Raw genomic sequence first — 23,876 nt, forward strand, 5'->3', positions numbered from 1 at the left:
ACGCTTTCAGCAAGATGGGTTTTTTTCTTTCTTTTTTTCGGATTATCTGTTCTGAGATTTTTGTTTTCCATATACATCTCTGATGCTATCCAGGTTATATTCAACTAGAGGACATTATCTTACATGTTTGGAATGTAGATTTATACTATACCATAAATGGCCACGTGTATGTTGGCCTTTCTGTTTTTTTTATTATTCACTTTTGATACTGTGAAAAATCTTTCGTTCAGAAAGATTAAAACATGACAGTTTTGACAAAATAAAGTGTGGTGTTTGTTTTCTAATCTGTTCAAGCGTCTCATGATTTTACATAAGCATGAGATGCTTCCTAGTCCTACATATCTACCATTTTAACAAGTATGTAATGCTCATAAATGTACACTGCTCAAAGAAATTAAGGGAACACTTCAAGGATATGCCTCCTCCCCAGACCCTCACTGACACGCCAAACCGGTCATGCTGGATGACGTTGCAGGCAGAATAACGTTCGGTGTCTCCAGACTCTTTCATGTCTGTCACATGTGCTCAGAACCTGTTCTCATCTGTGAAGAGAACGGGGCGCCAATGGCGAACCTGCCAATTCTGCTGTTCTCTGGCAAATGCCAATCGAGCTGCACGGTGGTCCCACTAGAGGAGGTCAGGCCCTCATGCCAGACTCATGGGAGTCTGCTTCTGACAGTTTGGTCAGAAACATGCACACGAGTAGCCTGCTGGAGGGCATTTTGTAGGGCTCTGGCAGTGCTCCTCCTGTTCCTCCTCACACAAAGGAGCAGATATCGGTCCTGCTGCTGGATTGTTGCCCTTCTATGGCCCTGTCCAGCTCTCCTCCTGTAATGGCCCGTCTCCAAGTATCTCCTCTACGCTCTTGAGACTGTGCTGGGAGACACAGCAAACCTTCATCCTGGAGGAGCTGGACTACCTGTGCAACCTGAATGGGCTGCAGCCTGCAGCTACCGCCTCATGCTACCAGTAGTGCCAGGGGCCCTCGCATAATGCTAAACTAGAGAAAAAATCTGTCAGGAAGGATAAGGAGAGAGAAATGGTCTGTGGCCACCACCTGCAAAACCATTTCCTTTTGTGGGGTCGTCCTGCTGTTGCCTCTCCTGTCCACCTGTGGTTGCTTTTATTTGCACCAAAGCAAGTGAAACTGATTAACAGTCGTTTACTCTTCCTAACTGGACAAATTGATATCCCAGAAGTTTAACTGACTTCATGTTATACTGAGATGATGGTGTTCCCTTATTTTAATTTTCCCTCCCAAGGTCATGTAAAACCATACTGTTGTCTCGAACACTGGGGGAGTATACCATCGACGTCGCTAAAGGACAATCCAGGCTTATTTTGATAAATCCCGCGAGATGTATACAAAAATCCAGTCTTACTTTAGTAGGTCTCGCGAGAGTTGTCAAAATAAGCCTGGATTGTCCTTTAGTGTTCGTTGATGGAATACTCCCCTGACCTCATCGTAACAAACTCTGAGGTTTTGGAAAACGCAGTTCGATCAACAATTATGTCCTTCCCAGCTTACCGTACGGAAACAAACCACCAGTGCAGTTGGTGTTTGGGGGGATAGTGACAACGTGCGGTGATTTTCCACGTTTTTAAGCGATAAACTGGGTCAAAACAACAGGATTTAAGAGTCCAGTTGGATCACACAGTACAGAACATTAACATGGAGGCAGAAAGCCGACCCAAGAAGGTGCGTGTTGACCCGTATTGAATCCAGCTGTGGTGGCTAGCAACATAGCCACGTAGCTTCAACGTATTTACAACAATTTAGCATTTTAGCCTAGATAGATGGCTAACAACATCTTATTATTGTTGTTGTTGTTATTAGATATTATGTTGTTGTTATTATAAATAATAATAGTACAATACTACGTTTGCTGGGTGACTAGTACTCATGTGACCAGCTGTTGTGTAGGCTAAATACTTAGCCTACATGTTATTAGTAAGCTAATAAGTTAATATAATATCATAGTTCATAGCTATTTCCTTCCTCAAATATTTTTTTCTTATTTTCCTTGAGATTAGGACAATACAACATCCAACAAGAAAGACAGACACACATTAATACCCACATCACCATCTAAAAAAATTAAATAAAAACACAGAAAAAACAAACAAAACAAAACAACAACAACAAAAACACAGGAATAAATAAATAAATAAAAGTTAATAGTTATTTCCAGTACTAAAAAAACAGACTCTTTCGACAGAGACCTTCCGGCGAGGAGAAGACAGCAGAAGAAGAAGAAGATGACTATGTCCCCTACGTCCCTGTCAAGATCAGAAAGCATCAGACGGTAAAGGCTTACACCTTCATATGTTCATATTAATGATGTGCCTGAACTGTCATATTTACTCTCAGATGTATACATTTATAGCTATTAAACGATAGCTCACTTTGTGTACTTGGATATCTGTGTTACTATGAGACCGATAAGGACTGGTGGTTCTTATGACTTGAGTCGTCTGCAGTCAAGTAGGTTTTAGTTCTGCTCATTTAGCCTATAATCTGTCTTTATTATCATTTATAATAAGTAATAATCTCCCACAGCTACAAAAGATGCTGCGGCTGAGAGGGAAGGTGGTGGAGGAGGATCTGAAGGATGGTGAAGGGGGGAACCCTGAAGAGGAGGGGCTGGGTCCGCGCTCCAACGTCAGTCTCCTGGACCAGCATCAAGTTCTCAAGGAAAAAGCAGAAGGTGTCCTCTTCGCCCTTGTCCTGTACATGTCACCCTGTATCTTTACTGTACATATCATAATATTGATATTCATGCACATCCATATATTGACCTTTTTCATGTTCATATTCATTGCACTTATGCTGACTTTATATTCATTTACTTATACTCACTGTAATACTGTAATACTGTGTCCCACCATGCGCTGTCCATACATCCATGTCTTTTGCACTTGCACTATCTGGTTAGATGCTGAACTGCGTTTCGTTGTCTTACTTGAGTGCTTGTACTCTGTCACTGAGAGTAAAGTTGAATCCAATCTAATCTAATTTGGAGGGATATGAACAGTTGAATTTCTTCTAACGCCACTCAGATTTTGAATGTTAAATGTTAAATGAATGTAAAAAATAATTGTAAAAAATTGTTCACAGCCCGCAAGGAGTCTGCCAAGGAAAAGCAGCTGAAAGAAGAGGAGAAGATCTTGGAGAGTGTTGCTGAAGGCAGAGGTAAGCCCGCTCTGTCACCACCAAGGGTCCAGATGTCATTCTTGGCTTCCTGGTGCTGACAACACGACCATATTTGGAGATGTGATAGCCATGTAGGCCACATACAATGAGCAAAATACTAATAGTGGTATTAACATGATAACACTTGTTCTATTTCAGCTCTAATGTCGGTGAAGGAAATGGCCAAAGGTATCATATATGACGATCCAATCAAAACAAGGTGAGTGCACTGTTTTTTCCCCGCATTCTTGCAGGTAGCCTTTGTACTCTGTCAATGAAGTTGAATCCAATCTAATCTAATTTGGACGGATATGAACAGTTGAATTTCTTCTAACGCCACTCAAATGTTGAATGTTAAATGTTAAATGAATGTAAAAAATGTACAAAGGCTGTTAGTTATGTAGACGAATTTGCCGTCGACCGTTCCTCCTACCTCTCACACCACCTGGCCCTCCCCTGCAGCTGGCTCGCCCCCCGCTACATCCTCAGCATGGCCCCCGCCAGACACGAGCGCGTCAGGAAAAAGTTCCACATCCTCGTGGACGGAGACGGTATCCCTCCGCCCATCAAGAGTTTCAGGGAGATGAAGTTTCCACAAGGTGAGATGCACCAATCTGTCTAATATTATTGCTGAATGTGTATTTTGTGTGTAGATTTTTCTATATTTTGTGTGGGTATTTTGCTTGGCTTAAATGTATATAATTCAATATTTTTTTATCGCATTTTTTATTTAATATTTTTGGTTTATATTTTGTATATTCTAAATGTCATAATACATGCTCAGTTTGAATTATAAAATGATCTTAGATCATTTATTTATTTTTGGTCTGAGGAGTAGTGTCCAAACCATGTAGTTTGGATAGTATAGTGATGTAAAGTTGTTCATGCCTCAAACTTTCAAATCTTTCCCTGTGTTTGCAGCAATACTGAAAGGTTTGAAAAAGAAGGGAATCGTTCACCCCACACCTATTCAGGTCCAGGGAATCCCAACAATGTAAGTACACCACACCTATCGCTATTGAGCCATGTTTTAGTTGAGGATTCGTTACTGTCTCTCAATGCTCCTCTGTCTGTACTCTGCAGTCTTTCAGGGCGAGACATGATTGGCATCGCCTTCACCGGTTCCGGAAAGACCCTGGTCTTCACCCTCCCCCTCATCATGTTCTCTCTGGAGCAGGAGAAGAGGCTGCCCTTCAGTCAGAGAGAGGGGCCGTACGGACTCATCATCTGTCCATCAGTAAGTCACACAGAGGCTGCCCTTCTGTAAGAGAGAGGGGCCCTACGGACTCATCATCTGTCCATCAGTAAGTCACACAGAGGCTGCCCTTCTGTAAGAGAGAGGGGCCGTACGGACTCATCATCTGTCCATCAGTAAGTCACACAGCCCTTCTGTAAGAGAGAGGGGCCCTACGGACTCATCATCTGTCCATCAGTAAGTCTTCTGTAAGAGAGAGGGGCCGTACGGACTCATCATCTGTCCATCAGTAAGTCACACAGCGCTCCTCTGTAAGAGAGAGGGGCCGTACGGACTCATCATCTGTCCATCAGTAAGTCACACAGCCCTTCTGTAAGAGAGAGGGGCCGTACGGACTCATCATCTGTCCATCAGTAAGTCACACAGCCCTTCTGTAAGAGAGAGGGGCCGTACGGACTCATCATCTGTCCATCAGTAAGTCACACAGCGCTTCTGTAAGAGAGAGGGGCCGTACGGACTCATCATCTGTCCATCAGTAAGTCACACAGAGAGAGGGGCCGTACGGACTCATCATCTGTCCATCAGTAAGTCACACAGCCCTTCTGTAAGAGAGAGGGGCCGTACGGACTCATCATCTGTCCATCAGTAAGTCACACAGCCCTTCTGTAAGAGAGAGGGGCCGTACGGACTCATCATCTGTCCATCAGTAAGTCACACAGCCCTTCTGTAAGAGAGAGGGGCCGTACGGACTCATCATCTGTCCATCAGTAAGTCTTCTGTAAGAGAGAGGGGCCGTACGGACTCATCATCTGTCCATCAGTAAGTCACACAGCGCTCCTTCTGTAAGAGAGAGGGGCCGTACGGACTCATCATCTGTCCATCAGTAAGTCACACAGCGCTCCTTCTGTAAGAGAGAGGGGCCGTACGGACTCATCATCTGTCCGTCAGTAAGTCACACAGCCCTTCTGTAAGAGAGAGGGGCCCTACGGACTCATCATCTGTCCATCAGTAAGTCACACAGCGCTCCTTCTGTAAGAGAGAGGGGCCGTACGGACTCATCATCTGTCCATCAGTAAGTCACACAGCCCTTCTGTAAGAGAGAGGGGCCGTACGGACTCATCATCTGTCCATCAGTAAGTCACACAGCCCTTCTGTAAGAGAGAGGGGCCGTACGGACTCATCATCTGTCCATCAGTAAGTCACACAGCGCTCCTCTACGGCTCAGTTGCTAGAGCACGGCGCTAACAAACGCTTAGATCGTGGGTTCGTTTCGACAAATCACTCCATGTAAGTCGCTTAAGGATAAAAGCGTCAGCTACAAGGCATATAGCTATTGGCCAGCTGTAATTAGGCCAAAATGCAGCAGCGAGAGTTTTGACCAAAACAAGCAGAAGAGCTCAGATAACTCCTATTTTAGAGACTCTACACTGGCTTCCTGTTAAGGTCAGAATAGATTTCAAGATCCTTCTGCTTGTTTATAAAGCTCTCACTGGCACAGCACCAGAATATCTGAAAGACCTTTTGCTAGCATATCAGCCCATTTGAGCTCTCAGGTCTTCTGACGCTGGATTTGTCTGTACAAAAGAAGAGATTTGGTGAGGCTGCATTCTCATTTTATGCACCCAAATTGTGGAATGCACTGCCAGTTTACATTAGGGATGCAACCTCAGCAAATCTGTTTCAAGATTAAAAACCCAAGATTAAAACCCCTTTTTAATATTGCCTTTAAAATGACTAAATAATTAAATAATGATTATATAATGATTGGAGCACTTTGAGCTGCAACGTTTGCAGGAAAAGCTCTATACAAATAAAAAGTTATTAATAATGACCGTGATGATAATAATGATAATGATATAATAACACAGCTTCCACTGTTCAGGGGGGCATTCCATCAAAGTCGTTAACGGAAAATCCAGGCTCACGATACTTATCAGAATAAGCCAGGATTTTCCTTTAGCGATGTTGATGGAATACCCCCCTGGTTTTTGATGAAAACATCTGGAGTGGCAGGTGTTTACCCCCATGACCTCCCTTCTTCCCACAGAGAGAGTTGGCCAGGCAGACGCACAGCATCATAGAGTATTACTGTAAGCTGCTCGAGGAGGAGGGGGCGCCCCAGCTGCGCAGCGCTCTCTGCATAGGAGGCATGTCTGTCAAGGACCAGATGGAGGTGGTCAAGAAGTAAGTCTGCGGCGGAAGATCAGGGTCGAGTGTGGAAGCCATTATCTCATGTTTATTATGTGCAGTTCTTTCATGGTGTTACATGATGGTCATAGCTACAGATGTTCCTGGTCAATCCATCTGATGTCCACTCCGATAGTCAATGCACAGATAATTATAGTATATAGACCATGTCCTGACCGTCTGTTACTGAATGGAGGTAGTCAAAAAGTCTGAGCAGAAGATCAGTGTCAATTGTGGAAGCAAATATTTAATGTTCATGTACAGTGTATACATGGTGTTCATTCTCAGTCAATTAACAGATAATTAAAGATAGTATATATAGACACAGGGGCGGCTGTGACGCAGGAGGTCCGTCGTCTAATGATCGCAAGGTCGGCAGATTGGCGGTTCGAACCCCGGGCTGGCCACATGTCGAGGTGTCCTTGGGCAAGACACTGAACTGTAAAGTGCTTTTGAATAAGGCGCTATATAAGTAAGTCCATTTACCATTTCCATGTCCATCCTGACCATCTGCTCCTCTGGTTGTAGTGGAGTCCACATGATGGTGGCCACACCAGGCAGACTGATGGACCTTCTGCAGAAGAAGATGATCAGTCTGGACATCTGTCGCTATCTGGCCCTGGACGAGGCTGACAGGATGATTGACATGGGTTTTGAGGAGGACATCAGGACCATCTTCTCCTACTTCAAGGTAAGCAGCCGGTATTCAGATTATGGGGAAAAACAGGAATACTGGAATTTTCTGCATCCCAATAGGAAAGAATAAGTAGTAGATGTTTGTGGTTTTTCATAGCTCGTCAATGAACACCAGACGAGTCAATACGTTTTTCCTCAGACTGAACAGAAGGGGAATGGTTTATGAAAACAGTTCTGCCTTTCTTCCAGGGCCAGAGACAGACCCTACTCTTCAGTGCCACTATGCCTAAGAAGATCCAGAACTTTGCCAAGAGTGCCCTGGTCAAGCCCATCACCATCAACGTGGGCAGGGCCGGTGCTGCCAGCTTGGACGTCATTCAGGTAAAGAGAACTCATCCAGGAGAGCACTCTTGAAACACTCGGTTGGAGACAAGTGCATGAGTGCCCTTGAGAAAGAGTGCATTTCCATCACAGTCGTACAGTTCTTCTATAAGCAGGGTTCCCGTGCTGGTCTAAAATCCAGCGATCCAACTCCCAAGGCCTAAAAAGGTCTCCTATTTCAGTTATTCAGCCTAAAAATTAGGTGCTAGGTCTGAGATCCTGCAAGGAAATCAGTCCGACCACATCTATTTTACGCGGAAATGAATCAAGCTGGAACCAAAGAAATGCCAATTCACTTCCTTTTTTGTCTGTATGGCAGTGATCCCTAATTTCATCACCTCGAGGATGACAAAAAGCTATCATATGGGGTGTCGCGAACAGGTCTAAAATGATATCCAAAGAGGTCTAAAAAAGGTCTAAAAAGGTCTTAAATTTGACTTGTTGAAACTTGTAGGAACCCTGTATAAGGTACATTTGCTGGGACGTACTTGGTCTAGGTTTCATCGCCCAGTAGGCCCCGCCCATAGCTGAAACGGAACACTTGTTAACGGTGACGTTCTGTGTCTTCTTGGTCTTGTTTAGGAGGTGGAGTACGTAAAGGAGGAGGCTAAGATGGTGTACCTGCTGGAGTGCCTCCAGAAGACCCCACCCCCGGTTAGTGCTTTGTGTTTTCTCTTTCCCATGTTACATGTTAGCCTTATGTGAGTGTGTTTGTGTTTAAATGCATACTCTGATCCTTGGTACTCTGATCCTTGGTACTCTGATCCTTGGTACTCTGATGCTTGATGCTCTGAGCCTTTCTAAGAACCTGCTCAAAGATTTTTCACAACAGTGCTGAAATTGATAAAAAAAAAAAAGACTTTCAGTCCGTTATGATACTATGGCGGGACAGATTAGACTATGGCGGTATGGGAAACGCTGGATCACATGCGTGACAAGTCCCCCTTGATGTCCTACCCAGGTGTTGATGTTTGCTGAGAAGAAAGCAGACGTGGACGCCATTCACGAGTATCTCCTGCTGAAAGGAGTGGAAGCTGTAGCTATCCACGGAGGAAAAGGTAAGAGGAATGTCAATCTTAGATGATCAACTCTAGGAGATCTGAAAGATTTAATGTGAAATATGTAACAGCCCCTCCTGGCTCTCAAAGAACATACAAGACAACTTCTTCTGTCCCCTAATATTCTCCCATTGTCTCGCAATGTCTCCCTAACTCCACTAGGGGGCACATTCCCCCCATATGTGCCACTCTTCCCGTAGTTTCTCATGTCTAATTCAGATGTGACTGAAATGTACGTGAATGGTAATCCACGCGTTTGTGTTGACTTTGTTAATTATCGATCTGATCGTTAGACAGACGCCATTTGCTTATCTTTGTCTTGACACAAATTTCTTTAATGATGATGTTATGTCTTTTGTCTGACACAAATGTCTTTAATGACGGTGTTATGTCCTTGTTGATGACTCCAGACCAAGAAGAGAGAACCAAAGCCATTGAGGCGTTTAAAGAAGGGAAGAAAGACGTCCTAGTGGCCACTGACGTCGCCTCCAAGGGTCTGGATTTCCCCGCTATCCAACACGTTGTGAATTACGACATGCCAGAGGAGATCGAGAACTATGGTAAGAATACATCTCTGATACACATGCAACGCTACTCCGAAACAGTGAATTATTTTTGGTTTCACTTTCTAATTGGACACAACTATTGAACTTGTTGAAAATATACATGTTTTTTTTCTTTTTCAGTCCACAGAATTGGAAGAACAGGTCGATCGGGGAAGACTGGTATCGCCACAACCTTCATCAACAAAGGCTGCGGTAAGGAAGCAGAAGCGGAAGCCGCACATAGAAATAAATAAAAAAGTGTACCGCAACATTTTCATAGACTAAGTTATGAGTCAATATTTGAAGGTTTTCTGCATTGCTTGAGCAGGCATTCCCATAAGGGTCTGAACCAGGTTTCCCCCTACTGTCACTGTACTGAGACTTTGGCGCCTCTTGGGTAAACACTGTTTTCTGAGGCGGCTGTGGCTCAGGAGGTAGAGCCGCCGTCTAATGATCGCAAGGTCTGCGGTTTGATCCGCTATCCTGGCTGATACGGTGTGTGAGATCGCAGTGTACAATGACACAGACTAATGCCGGTCACAGACACGGTCAACATTTCACTACACTGGTCTCTTTCTTCATCATCCTCTGTGTCGTGTCGAGTGTGTCTGTGTCTCGGGGCGGATGTGCCTCAGGAGGTAGAGCCGGCGTCTAATGATCGCAAGGTCGGCGGTTTTCCCCAGCTAGCCACGTGTCGAGGTGTTCTTGGGCAAGACACTGAACCCCAAATTGCTCCCAATTTAGAGGCCCGGCGCCTTGTGTGGTAGCTTGCCGCCGTCGGTTTGTGAATTTGTGTGAGAATGGGTGAATGAGAGGCCGTTGTAAACTAGCGCTTTGGAATAAGGTGCTATATACAGGGTTCCCACAGGTCCTTGAAATCCTTGAAAGTTTGTGAATTTAAGAAAAATAAATCAAGGTCTTAAAAGTTTTCAAAAATAGACATGGGTCATTCAAAGTGCTTGAATTCCCCTCTCTCTCTCTAAAAAAATAAAATATATATTAAACAATGTTTTACTTTGACTACTACTCGTCAACTAGTTCTGTCTCACACTATGCCGTGTTGTGTCTTGAAGGGAATTGAGTCTTGAAAGTCCTTGAAAAGTGCTTGAAAGGTGCTTGAAAGGAGCTTGAATTTGATGTTTCAGAAGTTGTGGGAATCCTGATTTGTGCAAACACTTGTTTTCTTTTCCTTCACAGATGAGTCAGTGCTGATGGATCTGAAAGCCCTGCTGCTGGAGGCCAAGCAGAAGGTCCCTCCTGTCCTCCAGGTGCTCCAGACAGAAGATGAGACCATGCTCGACATCGGAGGCAAGAGCTTCTCCTCATCTCTACTCTCACTTACACTCTCTTTCTGTCCCTCTGCTGCCTCACTTCTCACTCTTATCTGTTGTCAATGTGTTGATGTACGTGCCCAATTCCCCTTTTTATTTAATTTCAGACATTTAGAGAACTTAAGTTTCACTTCACCCTCCCCATAGTGTTTATTTATTGCTCTAACTGTAACCTCGAGCACAGATGTCTTGACAAGACTTGGTTTCTCTCTAACATGCCTGATTTGATTATGGTTTCCACAGGGGAAAGAGGCTGTACGTTCTGTGGTGGTTTGGGTCATCGTATTACTGACTGTCCTAAACTGGAGGCCATGCAGACCAAGCAGGTCACCAACATCGGACGCAAGGACTACCTGGCTCACAGCTCGATGGACTTCTAAGCGTTCCGCTTGAGATGCGTCCTCAAAAACGGTTGTACCGTTGTTTGAAATCATGTTGTATAAAGGAAGTTGTGTATTTTTCACCACTGCCCAACATTGACAGACTGTAAAAGGTTTAGTGGGTTAGGGGTTTTTTTGGCAACAATTTTTGTACAACACTGAATTTCTCATGCCTCCTGTGAAATATATATGCTGTTTTTGTAATGAAAAAAATAAAATAATTCATTGTAAATAAAAACCAAATTGACAACCCATATCTGTTTTTGGTTCTTTACTGTGACATCAATACTTTGTAACTTCTGAGGAAACTGTGGTTTTGCAATAAGAGAACACGGGGAAAGGGAAGTATGTCTCTTCGGTTAGAGTAGTGAAAGGTATGATAAGCTTCTGGGTCATGTCCAAAGATCTCAGTACATTACTGAAATACTGGGTGTAACTTAACTGCACTGATCTACTGATATTTAGTTGAGCTATTTTCAGACATTTCTTCAACACTCTTTTATTAGAACATGAAAATCTGATGGAAAGAGCTTGATTTGCCCTGGTTGATGACGTGGGGTCCTCAGTTGGGCTTCTGTAGGGTAGCAGCTGTAGTAGTGACCAGATTTAAGGAAGGTGCTTTACTCTGAGGTGGTTTGTATTCTAACACATACAAAACCATGGAGGTTGTTTTCAAAGAGGGTTTGCTGTATCTACAAGGAGTCAAGTTTGGCAAGGTGAGTGTTTGCAAAGATAACACATATTTGAAGGACTTGATTTGAATACAGGAAGAGAGTCTCATTCTCATTCTGATAAATACACATAAACCTTCACTTCAAATGATGAATGACGAGGACAGCTATTATTGCATATTTGTGTTTATTTATGAAAAGCCAGTGAAGTGAAGTGAAACTTTATTTATATAGCGCCTTTCGTACATGGATGCAACTCAAAGCACAGTGCTCTTTTCACTGAACTTCTTAACTGCATGTCCAGGCTTTGAAATGTGGGGATTTCCACCACGTTAGAATTGCAGACAGCAGAGTGACAATTCAACAGATCTAAACCAACAGTGTGCTTGTAAGATCCTTATTTTATTTAACCTTTATTTAACCAGGAAGTCCAAGAGAGACCTGGGCAAGATAGCAGCAATAAAATAAATTTAAAACACAATAAACAGTAATGTATACAAACATATCACACGGGGAAAGGGGAATCCTTATCTATAAGAAGCAGTTAAAATGTTCCTGCATGGCAAATTGAATCCGGTTTTTAAACTCCTGTAGCGTAGGTAATATGTCTCATTTAACGAGGCCTTGTAAAGCATTCCAAGCCCAGGGTGCATGATATGAGAGGGCTGTTTTACCTAGGTCCAAGCTTGCTCTCCTTTAGTCTATGTTGTGTGTTGGTCTGTATAGTATATAGTATATATAGTATATATATAGACTAAAACCTTGTTAACCTATATAGACTAAATTGTACTAGATTGTAATCACAAGTGCAATATTGAAATACAACTGTGAACATTTCAAACCTGCAAACTGCGACACTTTAAATGAATGTGCAATAATACTATGTGCAATATGACAACCCTTGTGTACATAAGGTTCAGAGATAGGAAATGTTAGGATATTTATAGCATAGCATAGAGTACAGCACAGTGTTTTATTTGTATAGTATAGTAGTATAGTATAGTGGATAGTGTATATAGCCTTTATTTATGTAAACCAGCTCTTTTCCCTTCTTGTTTTTAGTATTATTATTTATTTATTTTTCCTAGCAGCTAGCACCAGGGGAGCCCCCCCTCCTACATTTCGTTGTATGGTACCTGTACTGTATTAATGACAATAAAGACCATTCATTCATTCATTCATAAAACTTTGTTAACCTAATTTTGGTGAAAAGTTTTTTTATCCTCCACTACATCACTGGCTGTCCAACACACAACATACAGACTAATATACAGTATAGTGATGTAGTGGAGGATAAAAAAAACTTTTCACCAAAATTAGGTTAACAAGTTTATGTTATCTAAGTGGTCCAGCACTGGAATATGCCCCTATCAAGAACATCATGACACGATTTAACACTTTATTATTCCCCTTGTTGTGGACTCGCTTTATTCCCACTGCAGAAATCGTGGAGGAGAACCTGGATGGTCCTCTTCCAGCCGAGCCAGTCAGGGATTGGCCGGGTGGAACTGTTCCACGTGCGGGACAGGAACCACAGCCCCGCCTCCTCCGTGCAGACGAAGCCCCCCCAGCAGCACTGGAGGGCGGAGAGGAGGGTGATCCTTCTGTGTGACTGCCTCAGCATCGTGCCCACCGCGGAGAGCTGCCCCCCCGAGTGCAGCGCCTTTTCCCTGAACACCGTCCGGCGTACCTACACCATCGCCTCCAGCGCCTGCCACGAGTGGGTCTCTGCGCTCTGCCTGATCACATTCCAGGTAACCAGAGAACCCCCTCTCTCTGGCGCCCCTAGTGGTCGTGCAGAGGAAACGTTCCACATAATAATAATAATAATAATAATAATAATAATAATAATAATAATAATAATAATAATAATAATAATGCATTTATTTTATAAGGCGCCTTTCATGGCACTCAAGGTCGCCGTACAACACATTTAAAAACAGTTACAAAATTCAAAATACATAGGAATATGCAGTACACATGATTAACATAGTGGCCTATAGTTTAAAGTAAGGTTATCTTATCTTACACATCTGACGCGTTAAATGGAGTAATTCACAATTGACAATCTTGTCCGTTGGCATCTAGTTGTAGTGTAATGTGTTATAGCATACCTAAAAAAAAACATGATTAAAGTAAGTACAACAGTCAGATTGCTGTTTATTGCTGGCAACTTCCCTTTTTATCACCATCTTATATTGTAGATAAGAGAGGCCTAATTGTGTGTAAGATAACACTAGTGGAGTCTTGTGTTTGTTCCCCCCCCCCCACGACCTTAGCTGCACCTACCAATGGCTGGTAACTATGAGGAAGTAAGGACCCCTACTTCCCCATGGATAAGAGCAACGCATCCGGGTCCTTTGTCCTCCCGTCATGTCCACACCCCTTTTTGGGAGGTAGAATTGGTAGAAGTTTGACTGGCGGTCAATGCAAATTTGTGATCTTTAATACCTATAAATCCGATGAAATAAGAAAACCGTATTGCTTTTTAGATATTAGGAGCCCAAATCCGATGGCTAGTTAGGCAAACAATGATATAGTGTCGTTCCCGATCAATGATCGACATCGTTAGAGAAACAATCTCTCAGGTGGATTGGAAGCCATCGTGCATTGTTCATGTTGTTTGTACGAATACCTGGAGAGCTTTTTGCTCTTTTTTATCCACTTGTCAACGAATTTCCTATAAAAATGCATTTAGCCACCCCACTGCTGACAGACAGGAGGCAGTTAGAACGTTGCCATTACAGCCCACCCACTGGCTGGAAAGGTTAAAGTTCTTGGCTTACAGGTTTTATCAAAAGAGGAATACCCAGAGAGCAATTGGTCCATTTTTTTTGTGCTTTTATCCACTTATCAATGAATTTCCTATAAACATGCATTTAGCCGCCCCACTACTGTAAGGAGGCCATTACAGCCCACCCACTGGCTGGAAGATTGTTTGAAGGTTGTTGGAAGTGGTTTAAGTAAAAAAAAACTTTTGAAAAAGCCCTCTATAAAGGTATTTGAGACGCTGTCGGAGCGCACAACCACTTCACTTGAGCTCACATTGATAGCAAGGTCATTCATATTGGACAATTCTACACAAATGGCGCTTCTCCACCACCGTCCCGTACCATACCAGAACGCTCGCAATAAACATCGTTTCTTGCTTCAGCTGCAGCACCCCAGCTATGTCTGATCACGGATGAGCGGTGGTATTTTCACTATATTGGGAATTTACATGGGGAAATGCATTCTTAGACATGACATAAAAGTGGCAGCCATCTTGATTTGTGCTGATCTGAGATCTCTGTCTGATGTCAGCTTCTGTCCGGCTGTCTTGCAGCCTATAGGCTAGCAGGTTAGCAGGCTAGCGGCCCACGTCCCTGAGGAAGTTGTAGTCTGAGGAAAGTATCTGGTTGGGTTACATTTCACTCCCCTTCTATCACTCCTTCTCTTGTCTCCCTCCCTTCCTTGTATCACTCCTTCTCTTGTCTCCCCCCTTCCCTTGTCTCCCTCCTTCCCTTGTCTCCCTCCTTCTCTTGTCTCCCTCCCTCCCTTGTCTCCCTCCTTCCCTTGTCTCCCTCCTCCCCTTGTCTCCCTCCTTCCCATGTCTCCCTCCTTCCCTTGTCTCCCTCCTTCTCTTGTCTCCCTCCCTCCCTTGTCTCCCTCCTTCCCTTGTCTCCCTCCTCCCCTTGTCTCCCTCCTTCCCATGTCTCCCTCCTTCCCATGTCTCCCTTCTTCTCTTGTCTCCCTCCCTCCCTTGTCTCCCTCCTCCCTTGTCTCCCTCCCTCCCTTGTCTCCCTCCCTCCCTTGCCTCCCTCCCTCCCTTGTCTCCCTGCCTCCCCTTGTCTCCCTCCCTCCCTTGTCTCCTGCATCCCTTGTCTCCCTCCCTTGTCTCCCTCCCTTGTCTCCCTCCTTCCCTTGTCTCCCTCCCTCCCTTGTCTCCTGCCTCCCTTGTCTCCCTCCCTCCCTTGTCTCCCTCCCTCCCTTGTCTCCCTCCTCCCCATGTCTCTCACCTCTCCTGTCCTCCTCCTCGCCTCTCCTCTTTGTGTGCATTCAGCCCTAGTACATTCCCTATTCCATTACCCTTACCGCCAACCGCTGTACTTTTATTTTTCGATGAAATGTTTTGGTGTACATACATACATACATACCGCCCTGAGGGTTCAGTCAAGGGTGTTTGTTTGTGCGCCTAGTAGGCCTACATGGACTTTCCAACAGCTCGGCTGGAGCAACACATTTCTCTGTCTCCGTCCTCTGTGGCAGTAGGAAGTCAACGTCATGCCTGTAACCCTATTCACTGTCTCACTTCTCCAACCCTTAAGGCTTGCACAAACTCCCCCCCTGGCTGTGTTTGTACAATACTAGTGTCCATATCATAATACGGTGATAAGAGAGAGGTTCAACATAACACTATGTTTGCCAACACTCTGCCACTGTGTTCACAGAAGGATCTGGGGTTGGTCCCAGACATGAGAGGCTTGCAGAGTGAGGAGATGCCCATGGCGGACAATCAACTCTACTCCGTCTGGAAAACAGGTAGACATCCACTAGTGCATGCAACCACTTACCATGCAATCAACCCCCCCCCCCCCTGCCCTACCCCTACAATGACAAACAGAAGTACGGTGCTTATCCTGATGATCATATCCTGTGCATGACTGTGTTAGTACAGTGTATATGTGTGTGTCTGTGTCTGTGTGTCTGTGTCCACATATCAGCTCTTTTGAAACAGGATATGCACCAATATGGAGGGAGGATTTAAAAGAAGCGTTTCCTTCTCCTTTTATGTTTACATTATGTAAATGTTCTGTTCTGTTCTGAGAGAATACAGTAGATGCCACCCGGAGACTTAATTGAACCCGGCAACAAGCAAGAAACTCTTAGCAACGCAGCAGGCAGCAGATCTTACCACTGCAGGCGCTCACACAGGCAAAAAAAAAGTATGAGCGTCAGCAAGCTCTGGCTTATCCCAATTTGTTTCATTTAAAGGTATTTTTGCTTACTGTCACTTGGTTTCCACATCACCAACAATCCTGACAAGCTAGCGACTGGGGAGAGAGAGAGAGAGAGAGCTCATGAAAGAATGGCTTAATGCAAATCACTTGAAGCCTTGTAGCGTATGTTAATCTATGTGATATCCTTTTACCTTAGAGCCCTATTGACTTACTCAGCATATTGAAGCTTTGGGCTTGTGTGTAAATGTCAATTGCGGGGGGGGGCCCTAATCCTGGCTTGAGATGCCGCATTGCAACTCAAGCGACTTTTTTCTCGAATCTTAACTTTTGATTAGTCTATTGATATCCGTACGATTGATTTAGGAGTTCAGGGAGAACACCTGAAGGGAGGATTCTGCACTCCCTGTCTCCCTCCTCCCTCTCTAGTCCAGTAGCAGGTCACTGTTCACCCTGCCCTGTCCCCCCCTCCTCTCTATAGTCCAGTAGCAGGTCACTGTTCAGCCTGCCCTGTCCCCCCCTCCTCTCTATAGTCCAGTAGCAGGTCACTGTTCACCCTGCCCTGTCCCCCCTCCTCTCTATAGTCCAGTACCAGGTCACAGTTCACCCTGCCCTGTCCCCCCCTCCTCTCTCTAGGCCAGTACCAGGTCACTGTTCACCCTGCCCTGTCTCCCCCCTCCTCTCTCTAGTCGAGTACCAGGTCACTGTTCAGCCTGCCCTGTCCCCCCTCCTCTCTCTAGGCCAGTACCAGGTCACTGTTCAGCCTGCCCTGTCCCCCCTCCTCTCTCTAGGCCAGTACCAGGTCACAGTGCAGACCACAGAGGCATCAAGGAGGTGTTACCTAGCAGGGGACTACCTGCTCTCCCCTGACAAACTGGCCATCCAGCTGTCTGACTACCGCACCGCAAAGGTCATCTACCAGTGGCCCTACCAGCTTCTACGCAGATTTGGCCAGGTCAAGGTAAAAAAAAAGTGATGCTATATTCACTAACTAAGTTTGACACCACGTGACGTTAGAATTATACGGTTCTATCTCCATTTTTGTCAAAATTGAGTTTTTTACATAATCTGATGTGTGGTGTTATTTTTAAACTGTTGACATTTTTTTGTTAGTAATTAATAAAATACAAAGGTTCCATCTCACAAAACATAATGGAATGTAAAAACTTTGACGCTCAATATCTCTGAACTACCCTAAATGGAGATAGAACCTTATAATTCTAAGCTCACGACCATCCATCAGTGGGCTATAGTAGATAAAGTTGATCAAGTTTGGTAAATTTACACTGTATGTACAATGTAATATAATACATTATATTATAATAAATGACAATGTCAGTTCAAAGTCCGAGTTACAGATTGAATTGGCTTTTGTTGGTAACGTACACCACACAATTCCCCCCAAAACGCCAAAATATATACGACTATATTCTGTCTTGTCTAATGTTGCTGGTTTTAATCCTTGTGCGTATTCTCAAGGGGGGGTTCACCATCGAGGCAGGCCGCCGCTGCACCTCCGGGGAAGGCCACTTCACCTTCCTCTCCAAACACGCCCCCCAGATCTACAGAGCCATCGAGGACGCCATCGCCCGACAGACGCCTCTGGAGCTGGACACGAAGGCCTCCCCCCAGCCTCGCAACCTGTCCCCCAAACCAGCGGCCTCCGACAGACACAGAAGCGACGTCTGCTCCCTGAACGACTTCCCCGCCAGGCTCCCTCCACAACACAGACAAACTTCACTACCCAACACTGACGCCGTGTCTGACAGTGAGCTCTACGCCACCATAGAGGACCACCAGAGCCCCACGTTGAAACGACACCCGGTGCCACTCAGGATGCTGAAAAGTCTGCCTGCCAGCCTAGACGAGGGTGGGGGGGAGGGGGAGGAGGAAGAGGAGGAGAGGTGTCAGTCCCTGGAGGCAGTCAGCCTGGATGACGACCTTCATTATCACAACCTGAGGAGGTGGATGTGGGCGAAGGCGGAGGGCAAAGTGGAGGGGGACGAGACTGAGAAGGAGTACTCCAGCTCGGAGTGCATCTATGCTTTAGTGAACAAGCCACACCCCGACCCCGAGCCCCAGCCCCAGCCCCAGCCCCAGCCCCAGCCCGAGCCTCATCCCCAACCCAAACCCAGGCACCAGTCTCAGGCCCTGTATGTCAATATGCCACCACCGCTCCAGACGCCGCCGCAGGGGGCAGAGGAGACAGAGACAGGGGGGGAGGCCAGACATTACTCCCCCACTGTAACCCCCACTGGCCTCCCTGTCAACTTTAAACAGAAGCTGTCAGATCTTCTCTGTAAAGACCTGGCAAAGCTCCAGCCACCCCTGCCCTCCGGGGGGGGTGACCCCCCTACCTCCTATCGCTACTAGAGGAAGGGACGGAGGGATGACTGGTTGCTGAAGTGTATCGAAAATGTAAAACTTGTGTGACTATATGACATTGTGTGAATATGGATGTTGTATTGTATGTAACCATAAATATCAATTTACATATTTGTATATACCACATTATAGTCAGAAATCTAGGATTACATGAATGTGTAAATTGCATATTTGCAATAATTATTGCATAATTGAGTGAAATGTATTGTATAGAGAATTCAGCTAAGTTAATGAGTTAGTTTAAAACAAGAGAGAATTCGTTATTAGAAGAGAAGTGTTTTGTAATGTTTAACAGTGAAAAGAAGAAAAACAGACTGTGAACATTTGTACCTAAAACAAGCTTTATTTATTGCATCAAATACTATCATAGTAAGTAAAATAACTATACATAAATATCAAAATAGGTTTTGTTTATTTTTTAAATAAGATATCAATGCGGTCAGTGAAAAGGAAACAATCCAAACGTCCAGGCCATACATTATCTAGGAAATAAAGTGCAATGGAAGGGCTAGGATAATTAATTACAGTCCTTATAAATAATAACATAACAGAATATTCAACTGCGTGCCTGCTTCTTCTGTTCATGCGGCAACATCTGTAAATAAATATGGCATAACAAAACAGTGTTGTACGTGTCCGTAACTGTCTCATTCTAATTCACAACATGTCACACTTCCAAGATGGGCTACAAGCGCTCATGTGCTTATTTGGTGCCCCTCGTGTCCTCTAAAACACAGTTGACAGTTGACAGTAAACATTTCAGGTCAGTAAGTCAGGGAAAAAAACATTTTGATCCCACAAATAGGCCTATGTTTTCAGCAAGAGTTTATGTTGTGGTCCAACAACAACCTAGAACTATCTAGTGTCTACCATTCTGACAGTCCTCGAAATCACTATAATGCGAGGATTCTCCATCACTGCCGTTTGAAGAGGACCGTGTGTTGTTGTTAGCTGATCCCAGGTCAGATTTAGGACCAGTCAAGATGATGAGGTGACCAACGTTGGCAGTCGTGTCACACTGCTCTTCAGCCAGCCTCGTCTGGGGTTGTGGAGAGTCCATGGCACCATGGTAAGTAACACCTCGTGGTGGAGAGTCCAGGGCATGGTAAGTAACACCTCGGGGGTTATCACAGGGCGATGCGCATCCATCCAGTGCGCCCGTGCGCTCCTGCGGCACCACTCCAACAAGGAGCTCGGAGAGTTCATTGATGTAGATCTGTGCCATCTGAAGAGTGTCGTACTTGGAAAGTTTTTTCTCGTTATCCATCGCAGGGATGACGCTCCTCAGTTTGTCAAACGCGTGGTTCAGCCCGTGCATCCTCCGTCTCTCCCTGGCGTTGGCCGCCACCCGCCGGTGTTTCTGCGGGCCGGGGTGGTGCGTCTGTTTGCTGGGCTCTCCCGTCACTGTGTCTAGGTCCATCTCTAACGAGACATCGCTGTCAGATAATTGACCCACAGACATGAATTGTCCCAGTGAGATGTCCATGGACCCGTGTGCGTATTGGCTCGAGTTCCCTCTGGCTGAAGAATACGCGTGAGTTGGTCTCGTTGGGGACTGAGCTGGGGAAGTTATCCAAGTCCTGGAGTTGAGGTGCGCCAATTTAGATTGTTCCAAGATGGTCAAATCCTCTGTTGAATAGTCTGACCAGCTTTGGAGTTCAGTTGTAGCTGTCATAACTATTAAAGACATCCACGAGGAAGAAGTAGCTATTTCTTAGAAGGAAAAGAGGGGGTTATTGAATGAGCAGGGTTTTTGGACAGCGTTGAGACTCTTGGCACAATCTCTTATGTCACCTCTGGATCTCGCCCGGCCCTTATGTACAACGGGCACCCCCCAGCCCACCCCAGCCCACCCCAGGACGCACAGAGAGGTGGGAAGCTCATAGCCAATCGCAAAGGGGTTGTCTCTCACACACACACACACACACACACACACACACACACACAAAGGAAACAATTGAGTGCATCTTAACTTTTAAGCAACTATTGTGCATTGTAACTCAATCATGACGCTGTTTTTGACATTATAGCTTCAGTTGTCATTCTAAGTATAGGCCTAATTCATTATTAATCTACGAAGTTTAGGTTAGGCTATAATGTCTTAAAAATGGGAGTGCATGTGTTTAAGTTTAACCTCTAAAGTTTGAGGTCTTTCAACTTATAACTGACTTATAAAGTCTTATAACTGAATGGTTTATTACTGTGTAAAATGCTGTTCATGTGATTCCCAAAAAGCATATAATTGTTGTATCGTTAAACATAAAATCATGATTCTCATGATTTTTAAAAAAAACCTTTATTTTCGATATTACTTTTTATTTATCAGTTTAACATAAAGCAATGTTAAATGTCTGCATTATTATTTCTGAGAAACGCAATCAGATGCGCACGCAGGAAGGATACACCTGAAGGTTTGTTGTGAGGTTTTGACAACCGCAGACACCTCCCTTATCCAACACTGGGGCAGATAAGCAACGGAATTGGCTGCAGAAAAACCTGAGTGAGAATTGGCATAGCAGTGCAATAATGTGTTCGAGTTTGTTCTCAAATAAACTGTAAAAGTGAACCCAATCTCGTGGGGATATTAAATGCAGTAATAAAACGAACAGGTGGGAGACACGACTTGGGACGCACCTGTCGCAGGGAGAGCCTGGATCACTGATAAGTTGTCTGTTGGCAATCTATGAATCATTTAGTAGCATGGGACAATATTTGATAATAAAAGATTAGAGGGCCTATATACTAATAAAGGTGGAGTGGAATAATAATGACGACAACGACGACGAATATTATGACTTTATTTGATTGTGATAATTATGACATTATAGAAGAGGTAGCCTAGATGCTGGTAGAAGAGGGAGAGGCATCAGGAACATCACACCACCACCACCACCACCACCACCTCCACCACCACCACCACCACCACCACCACCACCACCACCACCACCACCACCACCACCACCTCCACCACCACCACCACCACCACCTCCACCACCACCACCACCACCACCTCCACCACCACCACCACCACCACCACCACCACCACCTCCACCACCCCCACCACCACCACCACCTCCACCACCACCACCACCACCTCCACCACCCCCACCACCACCATCACCTCCACCACCACCACCTCCACCACCACCACCACCTCCACCACCACCACCACCACCACCTCCACCACCACCACCACCACCACCACCACCTCCACCACCACCACCACCACCACCACCACCACCACCACCACCACCACCACCACCACCACGATCATTATCTTTATTGTCCAATACAATGTCACTTTCTTATTACAGAAGCATTGGATTATTTCCACCCTCCAGACCATAACAAGATCAGTCATGGGCGCAGTGGGAACACTGGTAAATGTAGCGGTGCTTTGAGTGGAAGTGAAACTTCAGCCTATATCAGCTGGCGTCCCTTGGCACCGTAGCAGCCACGTCTCCCATATGCCGTGTGCGCCGGGGAGAGTTCAACTTTCACACTCTTTACTATGTTGGACCAGTGACAGAGAAACTAATCACTCATTACAATAACAACCCGCATTTAATCAACACACTGCACACTTGAACGGCAATCCCATTGAAACACGTGAGCCCCTGAGAGTTGCCTATCATTTTGGGATGATTGATAATGACTGTGGCAATTTCACCTCTGAAATGGCTAAATTAAACGACGTGAACATTTTTTTTGTATAGGCCTATTGCTCAGACCTATCAGACTAAAGGCATAACCTAATGTCTGTAGGACTCTTACATTTTTTTATTTATTTTATTTTATTTATTTACAATATTTTATTCAATTTGGCAGACTCTTACATTCTTAAGAAAAAAAGTTAACTTTAACTTACACGAGGGTGGATTTCGAAGTAATTTAGGTGTGACCAACCCTTTTGTGCACTGAGCTTGTGTACTCGTGCGTGTGTTCGTGTGTAAGAAAGTACACACGTCTCGCCCTCTATATAGACCTATGTGTGTTTGTCTTTGTGTGTGTGTGTGTGTGTGTGTGTGTGTGTCTGTCGCGGCGCGGCGCGCGCGTGCGCGAGTGTGACAGGCGGTAGATGTAAAAAGTAGTAAGGAAATCACCGTGACCTGCTCCACCGTCAGCAGTTTAATGAGGCCTGGTCTAGTTGAATTAAATAGGCACGCTCTTCAACCTAGGGTGCCCATTCATTCATTTTTGGGGACATGAATATTTCATTCCTGCAGCCCCCCCACCCCCCCCCCCCCCACTGCCAGCGCAACAGCCTGTAGCCCTGCAGCCCTGCCGAATAATGCGCTCCACCTCCCATCTGGTGCAGGACAGGGTGTGAGAGGGGTGTGAGCGGGGGTGTGGCAGAGGGGACCGCGGGAGGTGTGAGGGGAACATCCCAGAGGTCAACCTAAAGCACAGGCCCCCCTCAGCCCCCCTGTGAAAGATGATCACTGGACTGATGCACCACGGAGGAGGAGGACCTCTCTCTCTCTGTCCCACCTCAACCCCAGACGCACCGGGGTCCAGGCGGCACGCCTCGTCTCTTATGGGGGGCCTATTAGGGGTCTATGACATGTTCTAAATGGTTGTGGATGAGATGAGCGGGCCTATATTACATTGTCAGCACGATTTAGCTAAAAAAACGAATTGTGTCGTTGCTCGTTTTAAAGATAGGCTACTACACGTTAGTTCCCGAGTTCCGTATGTGTGGTTGAAATACCCGCATTAGGTAACATCTCTCCTCTCCTAAAAGAGATTCAATATTATATTATAGACTTTAATTTGTAGCCTACGGGTTTAAGCCCAAAGTTAATTTGGCCATTGCCTTTTCAGAATAAACAGTAAAAAACAGTCAATGTTTGTTTCATTCACGTAAGAAGAAAAAAAAACTGTCTATGGTTCTCCATTGAAGACCAGTCGTGAGTTTAGAATGATAAGGTTCTATCTCCGTTTAGGGCAGTTCAGAGATATTGAGCGTCAAAGTGT

General features: G+C 45.0%; 2 protein-coding genes across 3 annotated transcripts; one reads left to right on the forward strand and one right to left on the reverse strand.

Moving 5' to 3' along the window:
* The first annotated feature begins 1,557 nt into the window (after positions 1-1,557).
* Positions 1,558-11,096, forward strand: ddx41 (DEAD (Asp-Glu-Ala-Asp) box polypeptide 41). 2 transcript variants are annotated; one of them, XM_080526721.1, is made up of 17 exons: positions 1,558-1,699; positions 2,220-2,306; positions 2,561-2,708; positions 3,119-3,193; positions 3,353-3,413; positions 3,656-3,792; positions 4,115-4,187; positions 4,277-4,430; positions 6,436-6,572; positions 7,104-7,266; positions 7,461-7,592; positions 8,175-8,246; positions 8,554-8,650; positions 9,061-9,210; positions 9,337-9,408; positions 10,393-10,503; positions 10,770-11,096. In XM_080526721.1, exons 1-17 carry the CDS (start codon positions 1,673-1,675, stop codon positions 10,904-10,906), a joined length of 1,833 nt encoding a protein of 610 aa, XP_080382847.1. In that variant the 5' UTR covers positions 1,558-1,672; the 3' UTR covers positions 10,907-11,096. The 2 variants fall into 2 exon arrangements, with proteins under 2 accessions (XP_080382847.1, XP_080382848.1); XM_080526722.1 differs by lacking the exon at positions 1,558-1,699 and having other exon boundaries at positions 2,230-2,306; positions 2,561-2,730.
* An 8,662-nt stretch (positions 11,097-19,758) lies between these two features.
* Positions 19,759-20,319, reverse strand: atoh1b (atonal bHLH transcription factor 1b; the record flags this gene model as incomplete). The annotated part of the gene is made up of 1 exon (XM_080526317.1): positions 19,759-20,319. The coding sequence occupies one exon, from the start codon at positions 20,317-20,319 to the stop codon at positions 19,759-19,761; it is 561 nt and encodes a 186-aa protein (XP_080382443.1).
* Positions 20,320-23,876: the final 3,557 nt, after the last annotated feature.

This window comes from Nansenia antarctica, assembly GCF_963989245.1.
Source record: "Nansenia antarctica genome assembly, chromosome: 3".
Taxonomy (NCBI): Eukaryota; Metazoa; Chordata; class Actinopteri; order Argentiniformes; family Microstomatidae; genus Nansenia; species Nansenia antarctica.